The 13,665-nt window shown below is 59.6% G+C and overlaps 4 protein-coding genes across 9 annotated transcripts; 1 reads left to right on the plus strand and 3 right to left on the minus strand.

The window, feature by feature from the left end:
- Positions 1-843: 843 nt before the first annotated feature.
- Positions 844-4,296, minus strand: VEGFB (vascular endothelial growth factor B). 2 transcript variants are annotated; one of them, XM_041721728.1, is made up of 7 exons: positions 3,956-4,296; positions 3,341-3,383; positions 2,840-3,036; positions 2,574-2,647; positions 2,342-2,377; positions 1,884-2,018; positions 844-1,277 (listed from the first exon to the last, which is right to left on the minus strand). In XM_041721728.1, exons 1-7 carry the CDS (start codon positions 4,013-4,015, stop codon positions 1,256-1,258), a joined length of 567 nt encoding a protein of 188 aa, XP_041577662.1. In that variant the 5' UTR covers positions 4,016-4,296; the 3' UTR covers positions 844-1,255. The 2 variants fall into 2 exon arrangements, with proteins under 2 accessions (XP_041577662.1, XP_041577661.1); XM_041721727.1 differs by having other exon boundaries at positions 1,884-2,119.
- Positions 4,297-4,569: 273 nt separating this feature from the next.
- On the minus strand, positions 4,570-8,705 carry DNAJC4 (DnaJ heat shock protein family (Hsp40) member C4). 4 transcript variants are annotated; one of them, XM_041721718.1, is made up of 7 exons: positions 8,567-8,705; positions 7,755-7,847; positions 6,551-6,644; positions 5,885-6,069; positions 5,634-5,798; positions 4,835-4,921; positions 4,570-4,751 (listed from the first exon to the last, which is right to left on the minus strand). In XM_041721718.1, the coding sequence occupies exons 1-7, from the start codon at positions 8,572-8,574 to the stop codon at positions 4,649-4,651; spliced, it is 735 nt and encodes a 244-aa protein (XP_041577652.1). In that variant the 5' UTR covers positions 8,575-8,705; the 3' UTR covers positions 4,570-4,648. The 4 variants fall into 4 exon arrangements, with proteins under 4 accessions (XP_041577652.1, XP_041577651.1, XP_041577650.1 ...); XM_041721717.1 differs by lacking the exon at positions 8,567-8,705 and having other exon boundaries at positions 5,634-5,795; positions 7,755-8,178; XM_041721716.1 differs by lacking the exon at positions 8,567-8,705 and having other exon boundaries at positions 7,755-8,178.
- On the minus strand, positions 8,609-11,220 carry NUDT22 (nudix hydrolase 22). 2 transcript variants are annotated; one of them, XM_041721714.1, is made up of 6 exons: positions 11,133-11,220; positions 10,360-10,857; positions 9,898-9,996; positions 9,318-9,415; positions 9,080-9,173; positions 8,609-8,772 (listed from the first exon to the last, which is right to left on the minus strand). In XM_041721714.1, the coding sequence occupies exons 2-6, from the start codon at positions 10,837-10,839 to the stop codon at positions 8,671-8,673; spliced, it is 873 nt and encodes a 290-aa protein (XP_041577648.1). In that variant the 5' UTR covers positions 10,840-10,857; positions 11,133-11,220; the 3' UTR covers positions 8,609-8,670. The 2 variants fall into 2 exon arrangements, with proteins under 2 accessions (XP_041577648.1, XP_041577647.1); XM_041721713.1 differs by having other exon boundaries at positions 10,360-11,208.
- A 55-nt stretch (positions 11,221-11,275) lies between these two features.
- Positions 11,276-13,665, plus strand: TRPT1 (tRNA phosphotransferase 1). Its single transcript, XM_041723180.1, has 8 exons — positions 11,276-11,431; positions 11,631-11,714; positions 11,956-12,037; positions 12,552-12,721; positions 12,810-12,984; positions 13,184-13,240; positions 13,315-13,425; positions 13,548-13,665. Exons 2-8 carry the CDS (start codon positions 11,640-11,642, stop codon positions 13,607-13,609), a joined length of 732 nt encoding a protein of 243 aa, XP_041579114.1. The 5' UTR covers positions 11,276-11,431; positions 11,631-11,639; the 3' UTR covers positions 13,610-13,665.

A 13,665-nucleotide genomic window follows, 5' to 3' on the forward strand; every position in this document is an offset into this window, starting at 1 on the left:
ACCTCAGAGAAGGCTTCCATTAGGGTAGCCACTCTGGGTTAACCTGTAACCCTGAATGTCCTGTCTCAGCAAGGCCAACCACTGGTAGCCGAGGTTGGCCTTTGGTGGGCCCCTCACAGCTCCACCCCAGGGACACTGGAAGCTGCAGGCGCTGCGCTTCGGCTGGGTCAGACAAAAGTCAGGACAGTCCCAAGCAGGAGCTGCTGAGGGGAGCCCAAGGCAAGGGGGCGTGAAGGTGGAGAAAAACGTGTGGTTGGAGGTGAGGGGACCTATCTCCCAAGGCAAGCCCACCAGCCACAGCCCTTTTGTACTTCCCTTCCAGGGATGTGGGGACAGGGCAGGTGTGTGGCTTTAGAGTTAAGCTATATGAAGTAGCTTACATGCAGAGTGCTGCCCGGCAGAGAAGAGGGGTTTTTCTATCAAGTGAAGACATACTCAGACTTTCCTGAAGTCCCAAGGCCGGGGCCATAGAGATCATCCATCCCCTCCATGTGCCCATGTGGAAGGTGAAGCTCAGAGAGGGGCCAGTGACAACCAAGATGATTCAGCAGATCCGGGTCCCACCTTGAGCTCACTGGCCAGAGCAGGCCATCTCCTTCCAGAAAGGAGCCTTTGTGATGGCAAGGGGCATCACCCCCCCAAGGCCTAGATGTGACAGCAGGACCATGAAGAATACACAACTCTGGCTCAGTCTTGTGACCTGGTAGGGGACCTAGGGCCTCATTTCCTCCATCTGCACAATGAGGGAGTAAAACAGGCTCTAAGTCTGGGAGGCAGTGTGATGCAGAATGCCTGGATCACCCAGCCTGGACAGTGACAAACAGTGACACAGGCAGGGACAGCTCCTTCCATCTCTTTTTATCAGGGTTGGGGGGTCACAGTTCTCACACCGAAGCCCAATTCCCAGTATTTGCAGAGGATCAGTGTCTTAGTGAGGGGACAGAGGAGTCAGCTGTAAGATGCTCACTTGCACATGGTGGTTGAAAACTGAGACGGTACCCCTTCTTTTCAGAGTTAGTCTGCGACCCCTGGTGCCACCTACACATGTTCCCAGCCAGCTGCCCACCCTGTCAATTGGCAGCCTTGGAGAGACCGGGACAGCTAGAAAGTCCTCCGAGAGGCCCAGGTCCTGGAGCAGCTTCTGCCCATGCCGAGGTCTTGGGACTAGGCTATTCTCAACATGTTGCCCCCAGTCCCACCTCTGTGGGGGTGGCTTGTGAGGCTAGTGGCCCTGCTGAGTCTGAAAAGCAACGTGTCACCTTCGCAGCTTCCGGCACCTGAGGAAGGGAAGGAAGAGATCTGTTCATGCGGGCATAGCTCAGCCCCTACTCCTGGAAATTCACCCCTTTGTTACCTTCTATGAACCCCCATTCTCTCCTAACGCACCTGGCGAGCGCCAGCTGGCCGGGCCCACATAATGCCACTTCGGGGCCTCACTGTGGAAGGGAGGAGTGGTGAGAAGCACCTTAGAGAAGGTGGACAAGGATTCCACTGTATCCCATGGCCTCTCACAGAGCCCACAAGGTGGGACAAATGTCTCCTACAGGGGCTTTTAGGAAGGCCCAGAGCTTCCAAAATTGGAGAGCCATGGCTCTCATCTTTACCACAGGCAGATGTTCCCATCAGAGCATCTGTGACCTCTCGGAGACAATTTTGGGTGCCCCTGACCTCAGCCCTTGACCTCCTCTGCTGGCATCGCATATCTCGTGTCTGACTCACATGAGAATGTTAACTTTGTTTACACTGATCCCAGTGCCAGTGGAAGCTTGGTAAATATTTGTTCAACACATTCAGCAGCTTCCCCTTCCCTGGCAGGCTCATCTCTGGACCCGCTCCAGAGGCCCTGATGCCTTCCCCAGCAAATGCTGCCCTCGGCTCCTCACCTGCAGGTGTCTGGGTTGAGCTCTAGGCCCCGCCCTTGGCAACGGAGGAAGCTGCGGCGTTGGCAGCGGCAGCGGCAGGTCCTGGGGTCAGGGCGCTGGCGGCGCTGGGTGCAGCGTGGGCAGAGGGGCCTGGGGCTGGAGTGGGATGGGTGATGTCAGCTGGGGAGGGTGCTCCGGGGGCAGAGTCCCAGCCCGGAATGGAGCGGGGCTGGGGGCGGTGGTGGGGAGTGGAAGCCCTAGGAGGAGAAGCAACATGTCTGGGGTGGGAAAGAAAAGCCTTCCCAGGAGCTGGGGTTGGGTCAGAGCACACAGACTCGGGGAGCAGAGGAAAAGAGAGATAGACTCGGTGGGAGGAGAAAGAGGGGTTGGGACTGCACCCCCTGCCCTGTCCACACATTACATCCTGGCTGCTGGGCCTGGGCTCCAACCCCATCTCAGTAAGAGCCCAAGAGACTCACCTGTCTGGCTTCAGAGCACTCTCTCTCTTTTTTGGTCTGAAAAGTAAGAGGGAGGGACAGAAACGAGGAGGAAGAGGATCAGAAAAGCCAAGCATCCTACTCTCTTAGCCCAGATCCCAGGCCTACCCCAAGTTCGAATCTTGGAGATCTGGTCCCCACTGTGGTGTACCACTATGCCCGGCACCCCCCGAGCCTGGTCTCTGTGAGCTCAGAAGTGGGGCCTGGCTGGCACCTGCATTCACACTGGCTGTGTTCTTCCAGGGACATCTCGCCCAGCTGACTGCTTGGGTAACGAATCATGAGGATCTGTATTCCAGAGATGGAGAAGAGACAGTGTAAGAGACAATGAGAGAGAGAGAAAAGGAATGCTCCACAGGCTGGAGGGAGAACAGCTTGCCCACCAGCCAAGGTTCTGGCCATTGCCCCCACTCCCCCACCCCCACCACCCCAGAGCACTGGCATCCACCCCAGCTGGGCACACTCCCTCTGTCCTAGTACCTGCATTCGGACTTGGTGCTGCCCAGTGGGCACGCACTCCAGGCCATCGTCAGGGCAGCAGCCACCGCAGCGTTGCACTGTCACGCAGCTGGGCACCAGTTGCTTGGCCACCGTGCCCATGAGCTCCACAGTCAGAGGCACTACCACCTCCCGTGGCTGGCAGGTGGCACGGGCATATACATCTATCCATGACACCACTGGGGGCAGATGCATAAGGGTTAAGTCCTTGCTGGGTTTACTGCAGCTGCTCCCCAGTTGCCCTGTCCCCTGTACCCCACAGCTGTTCTCCCTAATTCCTGTGTCACAGCCACCCTTCACTGGCCCTTTCTGCCCTCACAAGCTGCCTTCCCCTGGCCAGGAACCCAGGAACCCCACTGCCTCAACTTCCTCTTCTGTGAAATGGGCAGAATAAGAGTTTGCATCTTGGAGAGTGAATAGTCACTCATGATTAGACGGGCTAACCTCCTCAGTGCTGGTTAGGGTGGTTATTGTTATTATTACCTTTCTTCTGGTGGCTGAGGGCATCAGGCTGGGACACAGGGCCCTGTAGGAGAGAAGGGACCTGGACCCAAGGTGCACTCAAGGAAGGGCTAGCCCTGTCGCTGTCCCCAGGGCTCTGCCCTGGTCGTCAAAGGGCTTCAACTCCTCTATGGCATTTTTCCAGATTGCTCTGCTCCTGGGGTCACTCTAGCTTTACCTGGCCTCTCCTGGCCACCTGAGACCTGCCCTGGCCACGGTGGTGGTGGTGGTGGCGCAGCAACGTCCAATCTCCAAGCCTGGGGGCCCCCCGGCTGATTCGGAGGCCACAGGTCAGGAGGGGGCACAGTGGGCGCCGAGCCAAGTCCTGCGGGCACCGAGCGGCTCCACCACCCCACCCCACCCCCGTCCGAGCCCAGGGGACGGGGTGGGGCAGGGGAGTGGCTCAGGGCTGGGCTGGCGGGCCGGCGGGGAGGGACTCCTCCCGGGGGATGCCCCGGCCGGATCCTCGCCACGCCCCGGCCCGCAGCCCGACCCCGCGGGTCCCCGCGGCAGAGGCCGCGCCGCATCTCCCCACTTCCGCCAACCTTGAGAGAGGGCAAGGCGGGCGGCCCGGCGGGATGTCGGGGACGCACGTACCTGGGCGGGGGCCAGCTGCAGGAGCGCGGCGAGCAGCAGGCTGCGGAGCAGGGGGCCCATGGTGCCCGCGGGGGCCGCGCGCCGGGGGCGCCCGCATCGCCCTAGCCCGGGGGCGCGGGGGGCGGCGGCAGCCAGAGCCCCATGGCGCGGGCCCGGGCGCGGCGGGCGGGGGCCGGGGGCGGGGGGCGGCTCCTCCGCGGCCCCCTCCCGAGCCCTGAGCGCAGGCAGCGCAGCGCAGCGCAGCGGCGGCGGCCGGAGGAGCCGGGCGGGAAGGCGGCCGGTGGCGGCAGGCTACGGCGGCGGGGACGGCGGGGACGGCGGGGGCGGCGGGGGGCCGGGCCCGGGCTGGCGGGCGGGCGGCTCATGTGACCCAGACACGCGCTCCCCACCGGGCCGCGGGGCAGGGGCGGGGCGGGGGAGGGGGGGCGAGGCCGCCGCCGGGGCCCGCCCCCTCCACACACCCCCCTCCCGCGGCAGCAGGGGAAAGGGGACGCACCGCCCAGGGGGCCGGGCTCCCGGGTCGCTGCCGCCGGGACTCCGAGGGCGGGGTGCCGTTCCCCGGTGAGGCCTGGGACGGGGGCCGCAGGGCATGAAGCAAGGGGCCGGACACGAGCTCTGAGAATCACTTTATTGCACGCGTTTTGGGGAGTGGGAAGTCCCATGGGGTAGCAAGGCCCCATCCCAGCGAGCTGCTCACGGGCGGGTGCCTGTGCCCGGAGGCATGATCCCTGGGCCTCCAGGTGGTGGCTGCAGCCGCTGCCTCTGCAGTTGCTCCTGGAGCTTGGCTCTGTTGGCCCTACAGGAGAGAGCACCTGGGTGGTCAGGGCAGAGGATCCCAGAGGATGGTGCCAGGACAGTGAAGGGAGAGCAGGGACAGACCTGGCCCGGGCCCGTGTGTCATTGTAGATGGCTGTGATTATCCGATCCTTTTCATCCATGAAGCTCCGGTGCATCTGCTCCAGCTTCCTGCAAGGGGGTTACAATTAACCCCAATCCCTGCTGTCCCCCAAATCCAACCCCCACCATCCAGGCAACTCTAGGATCTCACAGCTTTACATCTGTGAGGACCTCTGCCTAACTGCCTGTGCTAGGTGGGCAGAGGGGCATGGAAGGGCAGGGGCTTATCCAGGGTCCATGGGTGACCCAGGTCTCTGTCTTATTGAAGGTGGTGATAGCAGCTCTGAACATCAGAATGTTCCTCGCAGGAGACTAGAAAGGGTATACATCTAATGCATCACAGAGTTAGGCAGGCTGCTAGCAGTGGGCACCAGCCTTTAGATATCTTTGTGGTAGAACCCTGGTATTCATGGCATGCATAAAAGGATGGCGGGGAGACAGCCGATTGCCAAACAACTGAGGGTAGTTGCTGGTGAGGCCCAGTTACAACATATTTCCTTGTGCAGGATCTTGGTTGGCTCCAGCACATCCTATCAGCAGCACCAAAGATTTACATTCAAATGACAAAAAAAAAAAACAACCCTGAAAATGACATTAGCCCTTAGTGTAGAGATGTCTTTGCCAAGTAAGGAGAGGTTCAGGAGCTACTTCATGCAATTCTTAGCTTGAGAGACACAAAAGCGCAAGCTGCAGGGGTGGTGTGGATGTATGGCTGACCACACTGGGCTCCACCCACCCTCCACCCTCCACCCATCACCCCAGGCGGAAGGCAGGGATGCACCTGAAGGCAACATAGTGCAGGCCCATGCCTGCCAACATGATCAGGAGGCAGTATCCCAGCACCCGCTGGTTGTGTCTGTGCTGCTGCTGCCTCGACTCTGGTCCCTGAGGCCTCACACCATGAAACTGGGCCCAGTATTGTGCATTGGGGGGTGCCCAGGAGCTGCTGAGAGGGAGAAGAAAGGAAGTATGGGAATGAGGTACCCCAGGAGACCTGGGGAATGGGGCAAGCCAGGGGCAGGACTACTGCACCTGTGTGCTTGATGAGCAGCCCTGGGATGGACTGTGGTTCCTGGAGACTTTGGAGGAGTTGTGGAGCTGAGCTGGTGATCATAGCGGCGGCGGCTGTGCTCATGGCTGAGCACTTGGTACGCTTCACTCAGCTCCACAAAGCGGCTGTGCAGGGCTGGGTTCCCAGGGTCCCGATCAGGGTGCAGCTGGGGTAGGGCAGGACTCTCTTCAGCTCTTTTTCCATGCCCCATCACAGAACCCATCCCAATAATGTCCACCCACAAAGGTTCAAATCATCCCTGGAGGCCCTGCCTGGAGAGGAACCCTCACTCTTAGGGCTGCCCACCCCTCTAGAAGGCCAGAGTCAGGAAGCACAGACTCCTCCCCTTCCCCTTGTTCAAGGCCTTCCCACCTGCTGCCTGGCTCTCACTATATGCCCTGGCTTTCTCAAGAGCAGGCAGATCAGAACCAAGCCCAGCCCATCACATAGAACCCCTGGCTCCCGTCCCCAGCCTTTCCTCCCAGCTGGCCAGACCACTGCTCTTGGGGCACCTCCCATTCTCTATACATGCTAAGGGAATGTGGTATCATCCAGAATGAGCCCCTCGGCTCCACTCCTGGCAATCTGAAGTGTACCCTATCTGCTCAGCCTTATCCTCCCTCCTCCCCACCTAGGACCACTGGTACCTCTTTGGACTTGGAGAAGAAAGCTCGTTTAACTTCTTCAGTGCTGGCACCAGGATGCACCCCTAACAGTTCGTAGTAGTTCCTGGGGCCAGACCTGTGGAGATAGGCCAGAAACTGCAAGGGCTGTGGAAACACAGAGGCTATTCCTCCCCTCCCCCTCCTAGCACCTCTGGGCCACACTCCTCAACTCAGAAACTCGGAGGAAGATAAAAAAAAGAGAGAGAGAGAGAAAGAAAGAAACCAGGAGGTGAGGAAGCTGAGGCTGGTGCCAAGGGAGATGCATCTCCAAATCATCCCTCCCCTTTTGAGTATTTCAGGTATGGTGCAGATCAGTACATTTCCATGTGTAGCCGTCAGACCCCTTGAAACAGAAACACCAGGATCCCTGGGTGGCGCAGCGGTTTAGCGCCTGCCTTTGGCTCAGGGCGCGATCCTGGAGACCCGGGATCGAATCCCACGTCGGGCTCCCAGTGCATGGAGCCTGCATCTCCCTCTGCCTGTGTCTCTGCCTCTCTCTCTCTCTGTGTGACTATCATAAATAAATAAAAAAAATTAAAAAAAAAAAAAAAGAAACAAACACCCAGGTAGCTTGTTTAAAAACATTCCTGGGATGCCTGGGTGGCTTAACAGTTGAGTGTCTGCCTTTGGCTCAGGTGTGATCCTGGGATCTGGGAAAGAGTCCCACATTGGGCTCTTGCATGGAGCCTGCATCTCCTTCTGCCTAGGTCTCTGCCTCTGTGTGTCTCTCATGAATAGATAAATAAAATCTTAACACACACACACAGATTCCCAAAACCCACTTCATTCCTGCAGATCAGAATCTCCAGAACAAGGCCTAGGAATTTGCATTTTTGTAAGCCACCTCCACCTCCAGTGAGTTCTGCAGTGATGCTGATGTTCAACGACCACAACAGTCGTGAAAAGAGCACTGAGTTTGGCTTGGGCTCAAATTCCACTTTTGCCTCTTAACTGGCTGTATGACCTTGAGGGTCGTCTCTTCATCTCTGATCTTGTGTCCTCTATAGTCAAAGTGAGGGTTACCTGAAATAAGCCTGTAAGGCACCTGACACAGAGATCACAACTATCTTAGTACCTAGGTCCAGGCCAGGAGCTGGGCAGGCCTTCCTCAACGAAGGCCTTCCCCCACTGACTGACGGGGGTGGGGTGGGGTGGGGTGGGGTGGCTACCCCGGCCTCCAACTCACCGCTGCCTGGTGGCCGCCGAGAAGAGCCGGGTGGAAGGGCTGCGGGGCCAGAACCGGCACAGGCACAGGGACAGCATGGCGACTGGCAGGCGGCTGATGAAAGGAGGCCACAAAGAGAAGTGCATTGGGACCAGGATGGGACCACACTTCGAGCACTCCGGGGTGAAAGGGAAGGGCCTGGCTCCGTTTACTAGCGTCGGCAACGGAAGCAGCCTTAGGGGACCCAGGGGCGGTGAGGCCTCCTTCACTCAGGCCCAGACCCCAGTGACCTGGACTTGCCCCTGCCACTAGCCCGGGGGTCCGGATCCCTTCCCCCACTGGTCTCGGTGTCCCAGACAACCAGTCCCAGACGTCGGGACCCCCCTCCACCCTGGGAGTTTGGGGGCGGGTGAAGGAGGGGCCTGCCAGGCCCCGCCCCCGCTGCGCTCACGTAGTCCCGGGCCCCCGCTCTGCGCCTATGCGAGCCCCGCCCCCGCGCTCTCATTGGCTTAGACGCCCAAGCTACACCCACCGAATCGGAAGGTCCGGAAGTGCGTCGAAGGCCACACCCCCGCACGCCCATTGGCCTTTGGCACCTCGGGCCCACCCAACGACTTGGAGGCCCGCGGAGCCTCCCGCGCCCGCTCGCGAAACTGGAGGGATGTTGCCCCGCCCACCCAGCGTCCAGCGCTGTCTCCGGCACAGGGATGTTACTCTGCTTTCCTCACCACAGCGGGGCAAGGGGGCACGGTCCTCACCCCAGTTTGCAGAGGGGAAAACTGAGGCTGGGTGGTGGGGGTTGTTTCCCAAGACACTTATCCAGTCTCACCCACCGGTCCATCTCTGTCTCACGGAAGCAGCAGATGCCAACGGAATCCAAGAATAAAGTCCTTTATTGTCTTCCAAGTTGTGCTAGGGTTGGGGGCCCTAGGATGACTCAGGCGGGACTTCCCTGGACTTGGTTGTAGAGGAAGATAGCGCCTTTGGCCGAGGGGCAGAGCTCAGCCCACAGTTTGGTCTCCTGCAACCTCTGCACTCTCTGCGGGAGAAAGTGAGATCCCTGACATCCAGCCCTCAGGTCTCTTGCGGGAGCTGTGCCCAGTGTTCCTGAGCCTCAGATCCCTCTGCACTTCACCGTCCCTAGGTGAAGAGGCTCCTGGCCTCTTGGGCTGAGGGCATCCTAAAGGAGGCCTTGTGGCTCTGGAGGAAAGCTCTAAGAGATTTAGCAGCCCTAACTGACCCAGCCCCAGGGAGGTAGACATGCATCACCAGGCCTGTGCAAGGTGCACCAGGCCTGTGCATCATTAGCTCCTTGTCCAAGCAAGATACACTCTGGCACTAAACACCTGTGTCTCCACAAAGATGATTCCCGTCGACTCGTGGGCCTCAGCTCCTCCACTGGTGTAGAACTTCTTTACCTGCTCAGAAGTCAGGCTGCACCTGGAAAAGGACAGGAGAGTGGCTTGGGAGAGTGCCTGGCCCTTGGAATGTCCTCATGGAATCCCCTGTCTCAGCCATTCCCCTGAAGCACCCGCCTACCCCAGGACCCAGGACCCAGGACCCTGTAGCCCAGAGCTCACTCACTGGACATAGAACTCGGCACTGGCACGGCCGGCACTGGTCTCATTGCAGGCAATGCCCAACAGCAGCGGCTGGCTCAGGGTGGGCAGTGGCACATTCACCTGGTTGGTGCAGGGGGTCCACCTGTCAGTGCCCGTGGCCCACACCCCTGCCCCTCTCAGTGGAGAACATTACCCTTGTACAGCATTTTATAGTTTGATGTTCAAGCGTCCAGAGTCACAAAATGTCAGATCTTGGGCATGTTCATATTACAGATGGGAAAGCAGAGACCAAACAATTTGCTCAGGGTCACCCAAGGGAAGGCCAAAGTAACTAAGACTCTCATTTACAGCTCTTTTCAACAAACAGGGGAAGGATAGAGGGGTAGTAGACAAGACATTTATTATTCCCATTTTAAAGAGGAAGAGCTTGGGGGCACACAGATATATGAGAGCTAGGATTCCCCTTGTGCCTAGCTGTAAAGCCAAGCCCTTCCCCCAATGCCAGATGCCTGCAGACCCTCCTGCCAGGCCACACCTGTGGAATTCTGGCATGTTGTACCCCCTCCCTTCTTGCCCACCTGTCTGGGCCGCCCCTCACTCACCTCATCACAGATCTCTTGGAGGACACTGGAGAAGAGCTCATGCACTACCAGCTCCCCAGGGAGGTCCTTGTGCAGGGGGCTGTCACCAGGGCACACGGCCTAGGAGAGGTCAGGCTCAGCCCCTGCTCTCCGTCTCTTCCCACCCTGCTTCCCCCCATATTCGCTGGCCCTGAGGGCTGGTTAGCCACAGAGTAAGAGTCTTGGTGATCCCCTGACCCAGGCCCCCCATTTTAATATGGACAACCAGAGATCCAGCTAGTCCTCTGCTCCCCACCCCACCCCCATCATTCCCTAGCTTCCTACAGGTCTGAATCAGAGGTCAATGGGGAGGGTGAGGTGCTGCCCCGAACAGTCTTTCAGAGAAGCACCAGGCCAACCCCAAACGCCCTCCTCCCTTTAAGGGATTAGGAAAACGAAGCTGAGCTGAGCCTTTGTGCCTTTGCACCCAGCCTGGCATCTCACCTGAGGCTCAGGGTGCCCACCAGGCACATCCACCAGCCCAGGTGCCTCGGCCACTTGCCGAGACCGACGCAGGAAGACCAGGAAGTTATCTGCAGTGGCCAGTGTGGCACCAACCCCCAGCGGATCCGCCAGGTAGGCTTGTTTGTCACCCCAGTCAGTGGCCCCCTGCTGTCGCAGCCAGGCAGCTGAGCTGGCCCAGTTAGTGCCCAGGAAGTCCCGGTAGGAAGTGAGGCCCAGGCGCAGGAGCAGCCGTGGCCCCTGTGAGCCAGTGGGAGCCAAGGTGGCTGAATGCAGGCGGAACTTGGGGGCGTCAAAGAGCCAGGGCTGAGCCTGCAGCCGGCTCTCCCAGATGGCGGCGATGGCCTCGTCCCCTCCTGGCAGTGGGCGCCGGTCATGGTCTGGGCTCAGCTCAGCCCGCACCTGCTCCTCTGGCAGCCCCCCCGGGGGGCACTGCAGCAGCACGGACACTTCGGGGTCCATGGTCTGGACAGGGCAGCTCTGGGGGAGGACACAGCCGGGCCTGTCACCCCGAGCGCCCCACGGCGACCCTTGGGCCCAGCGGTTGGGCGCCTCTGCCACAGACCTCCTTAGGGTACCCCGTGACCACTCTCTGGGCAGGAGCGTGTCTTAGCCCGGCGAGAGCCCCGAGATTCCCGCTGCCAGCCCGCTGCCAGCCATCCCTGGGAATCCCGCGCATCTCCACCACCCAGAGGTGCTGAGTCCAGTCACCCCTTCATGTCCACTTCTCCCAAACCCAGGGTCCTGCCACCAACCCTGAGGCGCCGGGAGCCCTCGCAGGATCCGGAAGCTCAGAGCTGCAGCCGGCTCTCGGCCCCCGGCCCGCAGGCCCCGCCCCTTCCCCGAAGCGGAAGTGCCCGGCCCCCCGCCCTCGGCTTCCCATTGGCCGCTGCCTGCGCCTGCGCCTCCGCCGGGCCTCCCGCGAGCCCGCGGTCCCTGCTGCCGCCCGCCCGCTCCTCCTGACCTTGCCCGCCCGAGGCTTCCGCCCCGTCGGCCTGAACGCTCCGCCGCCTTTGCGGGGCTGTGGGCTTCCCTGGGACTCGTGAGGGACACGGTGTGACCTTGGGCAAATCTTGCTTCCTGGGCCTCAGTTTCTCTATCTGCACTGGGGAGCTGGGGATGGGTGGGAAGTGAATTTAATGAGCTGAATATCCCCTTCGCAGCTCACTCGTCCTCAGGCTTCGTGACTTGCTGGGCAGGATGGGGACATGAGAGGGTCCTTAACAGTCCCCACCTATCACTGTTCCCCTCAGGTCTTAGCCATGAGCTCCCTTGGAGGAAGGAGGCAGGAAACCACAGGACCCAGGAGTAGAAGGGCTCACAGGCCCCGGGAAGAGGTGTGCCCACCCCATCCTAATCCCCACTTTCTTGGTGGTAATTGGAGGAGGACTTTATGCCCTAGCTCTTTGGAATATGCTGGTGGGTGGGAGTGGGGGCTGATGCATCACACACTCTCTTCCCAGAAAGTGGGGATTCCTTTCCCTGTGGCCTCCGTCTGCAGCAGGTCACCCAGAGTGCAGGGTGGGCAGCAGGGCAGCATCACTACAGGGACCAGGGGTCACCTCTGGGCTCTTACAGGACCGAGATGTACAGCTGTCCAAGGCTTTGTCCTATGCCCTGCGTCACGGGGCTCTGAAGCTGGGGCTTCCCATGAGGGCTGGTAAGTGAAAGTCTTGAAGACTGAGGTGAGTGGTTGGAGATGAGGGAGCAGTGTGAGCCTATCTGTGACTGCCTGACCCCATGGCCCTATGGGGACAGCATAGAGGGCACATCCCCTCCACGTGCAAGGAACACCGAGCCCCAGAACCCGATATCCTGTCTAGAGCAAACTGGGAGAGGACCTTCTGTCTAGTCCAGGCCCCGCAATACTAATGGTGCATGTGGCCCAGTAAACACCCAAGAGTGGGTATGGGGGTGGAGGGGTGTCAAGGTAACTGGTGTTTATTGAGTCCTTTCTGGGCAGGGTATTATGCTATAAAAGAGTCACTTATCCTGTGACCCTCCCCAAGCCAGATCCTATTCCCATGTAAGTTAAGGAAAGAGAGGCCGGAAAGGGGAGACTCTCACAGATAAACCCTAAGCCCAGACTCTGTTGTGGTTACCCGTGGCTCGCCCTATTAACTCTGGCCCAGGCCAGAACAAGTTCAGCTCCTGAGCACCCTGCCTGCCTGCAGATGGCTTCGTGCCCCTGGACACCCTCCTGCAGCTGCCCCAGTTCCACAGCTTCTCTGCTGAAGATGTGCAGCGCGTGGTGGATACCAACCGGAAGCAGCGGTTTGCCCTGCAGCCAGGGGACCCCAGCACTGGCCCTCTCATCCGGGCGAATCAGGGTCACTCCCTGCAGGTGGGAGCTAAGGGGACAAGTGAGAGAACCATATGGGACCCCTCCAGGGAGAGGGTCTCACTGCTGTCCGTTCCCCAACCCATCCCAGGTACTGGAGTTGGAGCTGATGCCCCTGGAGACCCCACAGGCCTTGCCTCCCATGCTTGTCCATGGCACATTCTGGCAGCACTGGCCATCCATCCTGCTCAAGGGTCTGTCCTGCCGGGGAAGGACACATATTCACCTGGCCCCAGGACTTCCTGGGGATCCTGGGGTCATCAGTGGTCAGTGGCCCTCCCCCGCTGTTGTCCTACCAGGTCCCTCTCCAAGTATCATAGCTTCTCTCATCTAAGGCCATACCATGCTCTGCATGCTGTAGTCACCCCATCCCCACCGTGAGCCCAGGACCTTCCACTGAGCCGGCCCAGGTTTGATGACTGCAACTCCACATGCCCCAGGTCCCAGCTCCAATTGTCTCTGCAGGCATGCGACCAAATTGTGAAGTGGCTGTGTTGATTGATGGGCCCCTGGCCCTGGCAGGTGAGTCTGGACACAACAGGACTGCCCTAGGGCTTCAGAGAGGATAGGAGTCACATCTCTGGCTTTGTCTGCAGATGGAATCCCCTTCTTCCGCTCTGCCAATGGAGTGATCCTGACTCCAGGGAATGCTGATGGCTTCCTGCTTCCCAAGTATTTCAAGGAGGCCCTGCAGCTCCGCCCTTCTCGTGAGAACCACCACCTTACTCCTATTTGGGGTGCCTGAGCCCGTGCCCTCTGCAGTCTCCTTCCCAGCTCCCAGCCCCAGGCTGATGGGTCTCCCGTTCCTAACCTCTTGTCTCTATCTCAGGAAAGTCCCTCTCCTTGGCTGGTAATGAAGAGACAGAGTGTCAGAGTGGCCCCCAAGCATAGCTCCAGAGAAAGAAGGATAATCCAACAATAAAATATTTATTAAAAAAAAGTTAAAA

This window comes from Vulpes lagopus, chromosome 11 (assembly GCF_018345385.1).
Source record: "Vulpes lagopus strain Blue_001 chromosome 11, ASM1834538v1, whole genome shotgun sequence".
NCBI classification, from domain to species: Eukaryota; Metazoa; Chordata; class Mammalia; order Carnivora; family Canidae; genus Vulpes; species Vulpes lagopus.

Excerpts from the sequence above, each read along its gene's own strand:
- VEGFB (XM_041721727.1), bottom strand. The coding sequence starts at position 4,015 with ATGGGCCCCCTGCTCCGCAGCCTGCTGCTCGCCGCGCTCCTGCAGCTG. Across the intron at positions 2,378-2,573 it reads CACAGCCAGTGTGAATGCAG|ACCAAAAAAGAGAGAGAGTG; the intron begins GTGCCAGCCAGG and ends CTTACTTTTCAG. Across the intron at positions 2,120-2,341 it reads AGTGCTCTGAAGCCAGACAG|GGCTTCCACTCCCCACCACC; the intron begins GTGAGTCTCTTG and ends TTCTCCTCCTAG.
- DNAJC4 (XM_041721716.1), bottom strand. The coding sequence starts at position 7,879 with ATGCACTTCTCTTTGTGGCCTCCTTTCATCAGCCGCCTGCCAGTCGCC. Across the intron at positions 5,799-5,884 it reads GCTGCTCATCAAGCACACAG|CAGCTCCTGGGCACCCCCCA; the intron begins GTGCAGTAGTCC and ends TCTCCCTCTCAG. Across the intron at positions 4,922-5,633 it reads CTGCACTATGTTGCCTTCAG|GAAGCTGGAGCAGATGCACC; the intron begins GTGCATCCCTGC and ends ACCCCCTTGCAG.
- NUDT22 (XM_041721714.1), bottom strand. The coding sequence starts at position 10,839 with ATGGACCCCGAAGTGTCCGTGCTGCTGCAGTGCCCCCCGGGGGGGCTG. Across the intron at positions 9,997-10,359 it reads GTGGGCACCCTGAGCCTCAG|GCCGTGTGCCCTGGTGACAG; the intron begins GTGAGATGCCAG and ends GACCTCTCCTAG. Across the intron at positions 9,416-9,897 it reads TCCAAGAGATCTGTGATGAG|GTGAATGTGCCACTGCCCAC; the intron begins GTGAGTGAGGGG and ends TGCACCAACCAG.
- TRPT1 (XM_041723180.1), top strand. The coding sequence starts at position 11,640 with ATGAGCTCCCTTGGAGGAAGGAGGCAGGAAACCACAGGACCCAGGAGT. Across the intron at positions 12,985-13,183 it reads GGATCCTGGGGTCATCAGTG|GCATGCGACCAAATTGTGAA; the intron begins GTCAGTGGCCCT and ends TTGTCTCTGCAG. Across the intron at positions 13,426-13,547 it reads CCTGCAGCTCCGCCCTTCTC|GAAAGTCCCTCTCCTTGGCT; the intron begins GTGAGAACCACC and ends TCTCTATCTCAG.